The sequence below is a fragment of the Palaemon carinicauda genome, chromosome 37 (genome assembly GCF_036898095.1).
Source record: "Palaemon carinicauda isolate YSFRI2023 chromosome 37, ASM3689809v2, whole genome shotgun sequence".
Lineage (NCBI taxonomy): Eukaryota > Metazoa > Arthropoda > Malacostraca > Decapoda > Palaemonidae > Palaemon > Palaemon carinicauda.
Genome location: NC_090761.1, coordinates 55,748,510 through 55,753,509, shown reverse-complemented (window position 1 = coordinate 55,753,509; position 5,000 = coordinate 55,748,510). Strand labels below are relative to the sequence as shown.

The following is a 5,000-nucleotide window of genomic DNA, read 5'->3' as shown; positions in this document are numbered from 1 at the left end:
AGAACGAATGTTAAGTAGAAGGAAGTAAAACAAGTGAAAATAAAAGATGAAGGATAGAAACATCTTGAAGCAATGCCTACAGTACACCATATGAGGTGAACTGGTGGCACTAACTCTCTAGAGAGTCTAGAGAGTAAAATCTTAATTGAATCAAATATCAAGTAATATTTGTACCATTAGAGGGCTCAAAAATAGATCTCCCTTCATGCTAGAAACATCTGGTATATAATTAGGCTATACACAACTAGTATGGTCACTGCAGATATTCCCGGCGAAATAAGCCCCACCCCTTGATGACGTCATAGCCACTCATGTCTTCCACGTTAACAGCGGTCACTACAAATGCCCTTAAAATGATTACAATTTACAAGTCAGTATAGTATGAAATTGTAAGATGTATCGTAACCGCTGCTAACGTGGGAGAGAACATGATTGGCTATGACGTCATAAGGGGGTGGAGCTTATTTTTCCCGGAATCTTTGCAGCGACTCTAGATGCTTTCATGTTTTCATTAAGGAAAAATCACTTTAAATCTACTGGAAAAAAAGATATAAATCACATGAGGAGGAAAAATTCAAAGCCAAAAAATAAAAGTCTTCAAGTCAGAATATAATTTATTACAAAAATAATAATGATAAAACAAAGAGGTGCGTGTCATTTACAAAATAAAGTGTAATAAAAGAACGATTGAGCACTGCACAAGAAAATTAGGCTTACAAACACTCTGTTGCACATACACACGGAGGACAGCTAGACGTAGTAATGCACATATTAAACGATGACTTCTCGAATAGGGCACCGTAAAAAAAAAAAAAAAAAAAAAAAAAAAAAAAAAAAAAAAAAAAAAAAAAAAAAAAAGTAGCTTCCATACAACACAATGGAATTATCTACGCTATTTGAAAAAGTTGGAGGCTTTATAGTACCATACAGGAAAAAAAATTTCATTTATACATGTAAATTAAAAAGAAAAAAACGTTATTACTAAGAGATGCATAAGCTATATTTTCTTTGTACAAGCAGATGGTGCTAATGAGGACCAAACACATTGGGACAAATACATTCTAGTATATCTATAGTCCATTTCTTTTAGCGATGCATATTTGCACTGTCTCGCGGCGGTGCCCTTTTAGCTCGGAAAAGTTTCCTGATCGCTGATTGGTTAGAATTATATTGTCCAACCAATCAGCGATCCGGAAACTTTTCCGAGCTATAAGGGCACCGCCGCGAGTCGGTGCAAATATGCATCGCTAAAAGAAATGGACTATAGTGGGACAAATACATTCTAGTATATCTAATGGGACAAATACAGTCTAGCACCATCATATTAATAAAAATTGTCCCATCCTATTGGAAAATATATTATTGTTCCATGACAATAAAAAAGTACCATCAAAATACTATTTCTTTACCCAGAACAAAAATTCGTCTGTTCCAAAAATTACTACGAATCAAAAATATTTTTTTTTTTCAACTACACGAACATATGAAGACTACTAAAATGTACTGAGCGAGCAATACAGTCAAATCTCTCCTTTGCATGTGTGTTAGGGCTGTATTAATGTTTGCCGGCATGTGTATGTCGGTACATGCATGTTTGCGTGACCATGTTTGTTTACTTTCTAAAGGTGTGTTTAATCTCCTGCTTTGACTATATATATATATATATATATATATATATATATATATATATATATATATATATATATATATATATATGTGTGTGTGTGTGTGTGTATGTGCGTGTGTGTCTGTATATATATATATATATATATATATATATATATATATATATATATATATATATATATATATATGTGTGTATATATAGTGTATGTATGTATATATATATATATATATATATATATATATATATATATATATATATATATATATATATATATATATATACAGCAAACATATATACAGATATATAATGAACGTAATTCATAAATAAGACGGTAGTCTGTGGTCACGAAACTGAGTGTTGTAAGTTAACTGATAAATGAATATCAAAATGGCGACTGTCTAGGCCTACTTATCCAGATACTGAGCAAAAAAAAAAAAAAAAAAAAAAAAAAAAACGATAATTTTCTATTGTAATCCAATAATGTGGTTAAGTTTCTTTTGAAAGTTCGTATTCAACTTAATCTGGCAAGTTTTTTTATTTTCTACCATATCACATACTAAAAAGAATAGCATGGAACGTAATGTATTTAGAGAAACTGTTACTAAAAACATAATTCAAGTTTAAAAATAGAAGGAATAATTTCATATAAATAATTTGAATAGTTTTTCAATACTAGTGTGTATATATTTGTGTATAAAATTTAATTTTTGAATGTTCAATGGTTCTTCAAATTTGGAGGGCAGTTACAAAGGAAGGAATCCTGCTTTAAAAAAAAAAAAAAAAAAAAAAAAAAGATAAAAAAGTTGAGGTATACGATTGAGCCTTTCCAGTCCATGCAATTCAAAATCTGGATTTCAATATTCACCTCAGGCAATTCCAGCATTTTTCCAAAAGATGACAAAAGAAAAACTTCAAATCAACTAGGTTCGGCTTATCAGATAGTAAGTACTAAATTGCCTCGTTATCGGAGAAAACTATTTCAAGAATTGCACATAATCAATAGTTCAGACGTCAAAGTGAAATAAAAAAAAAATGAAAAATAAAATAAGTCAATTAAATATTTAGAAATGAAAAATCGTGGTATCTCACTACTCATTTGCTGGCAAATTTTTCTTAATTGAAACTAACCGTAACAGGAATATCTTATTTCCGAAGTAAATTAACTGCATAATTTACTTATTACAGCTGCATAACAATAACAATAAAAATAATAATAATCGCAAGTATATGACATACGATATTTGTTTTGCTAACAGGTACACATGTGGTAAAAGCGTAAGTCATTTGACATCAACACCTACTCCCCAAAATCCGTCACGCTTGGCTCAATAATAAAGGACTTTCGGTACCATCACCTCTTACGTTTCTAGATATATTCGTTTATAGATATATATTTATATTCTGAACACCTCACTATATACACAATCTAAGAATACTTCACTTCCTAAGCTACTAAAAAATCTAGTATAAAAAATCCATTGTGTAAATTCTGGTACAACTCGTACAATTCCAAAAAATCAAAACTATACCTCTTGAATATCATGCTATCAATATCAGTAACAAATGTCAAAATCATATATATATATATATATATATATATATATATATATATATATATATATATATATATATATATATATATATATATATTCCTTTGAAGACAAAAGATATCTTACACGAGAAAAGACCACAAGACCTGGATTCTTTATAGGCAGTTGTTTATTAGTCTTGACATTATTATGAGAAATTAGATTTTCTCAAACATTCATTGGATCAAAAAAAATAAAAAAGGTCGACTTTAGACCTATAGGAAATGGAACCACCTCTCGGGATCACGGCAATAGCTCTTCCTTAAACCTGTCAAAACGTATCTGCAAAAGATGTAGTCCTATATAAGATTCTGATGATAAACTACCTCGTCTAAGGCTCCCACAAAACAATCTTAACCCATCCACCTAGTAGGATAGTAGGACTACCCAACTTTTCAGTGTTTCGTGGTCACAACACTTAGGACTACTGTACATCCAAAGGCAGTGTACCTTTCCCAAACCAGCCACACTAGATTGAAGGAACAGATTTATATGATGGTGACAATTTTAACCACAAAAGCAAGCCTTTTTCAAATAATACTAATAATTGCTTTTGGCTGATTAATTCTTAAGGCTACACTGAAAAGCAAGTTTCAGACCAATGCTGAGTTCCTCCTGCTAATCTAAAGTGCTGTGACAACCTTATTCCCTCCTGAAAAAAATATCCATGGCCAGAAACTTACTTTTACAAAACCCCTAATTACAATTATAAGCAAAAGTTGGGGAAATATTTTTTTCCGCCATTACGGTAAACTCGAAAACATGAGCCAACTTCCGCCAGTGGTTCTAGGTTAGAAGGGTGTACAATGTGGCGTCATAAACTTCAGTTGTTCTGAAGTCAGATTAGCGTAAACCAAACATTTAAAACTGGCATAAAGACTGCCTTTAAGAGGTAGTTGATTTTTACCGTGCCTCTTCCATCCTCTTTGCAGTTTAAGTACTAAATTAATGTTTTTGAAAGGGAACATTTTCAGTTTCACTTTAAAATTTCGACGCGTAACATTTTCAAAGAATAATTTATGCTTTTTTAACTCGAGAATTCTAGGACGAGAAAATTTTAGGCATAGCCTAAAATCTTGACCTCATGAAAAACAATGTTTATTATCAATTTTCCAAGAAATTTTCTCTATTTCGAGTTTTTGATAATTTGACCCAGTCCGATATGTGTTTGTATTACGTAAAACACTGTTCAATTTCAACTATACATTCACATTTCACTGTATCAACAACAGACTCATGCTATCCAATGGTAATCAAATTAGTTTATTTCCACATTGCACTAATCACCAATTTACGGATACTTTTAAAGTCTGGAATAATCAATTGTCACTTCTGACGCGTCATCCAAAGGTGACACAAACGACTTCAGACTCTTGAAGAAAAAAAAAAACGAAAAAAAATGTTTTCTAAGTAGGTCCCAGCATCTTCCACACTTCACAGGAGAGAAAACACCGAAATAAATCAGCATTTTCTGTCCTTGTCACGCCCTATCGCGTCATATCTTAAGTGCATCGTTGGTACAACGGTCTCGTTCTCATGACTGGCCTCTGGTGTCTTCCTGGTCGTGGTCTTCTCCGCTGTTGTCTTTCAGATGGAGAACGTTTTTCAATTTGTCCATCACCTGCAACGAAAATGAATTTATTTATCATCTCTTTAGTTCTCTATAAAAAAAAAAAAAAAAAAAAAAAAAAAAAAAACTCTTGGTTAGAGTTCCCTTGCCTGAGGATACACTCGGATACACTTTCTATCTTATGTCTTTTCCACTAGCTTTTTTTGAAGGTTTT

At 31.8% G+C, this 5,000-nt stretch overlaps 1 protein-coding gene across 1 annotated transcript in view; it reads right to left on the bottom strand.

The window, feature by feature from the left end:
• Window positions 1–2,064: 2,064 nt before the first annotated feature.
• LOC137629697 (uncharacterized) overlaps window positions 2,065–5,000 on the bottom strand; it is a 10,409-nt gene continuing 7,473 nt past the window's right edge. The window contains 1 exon segment of the mRNA XM_068361256.1: window positions 2,065–4,837. Coding sequence (XP_068217357.1) covers window positions 4,751–4,837 — 87 coding nt within the window. The 3' untranslated portion in view covers window positions 2,065–4,750.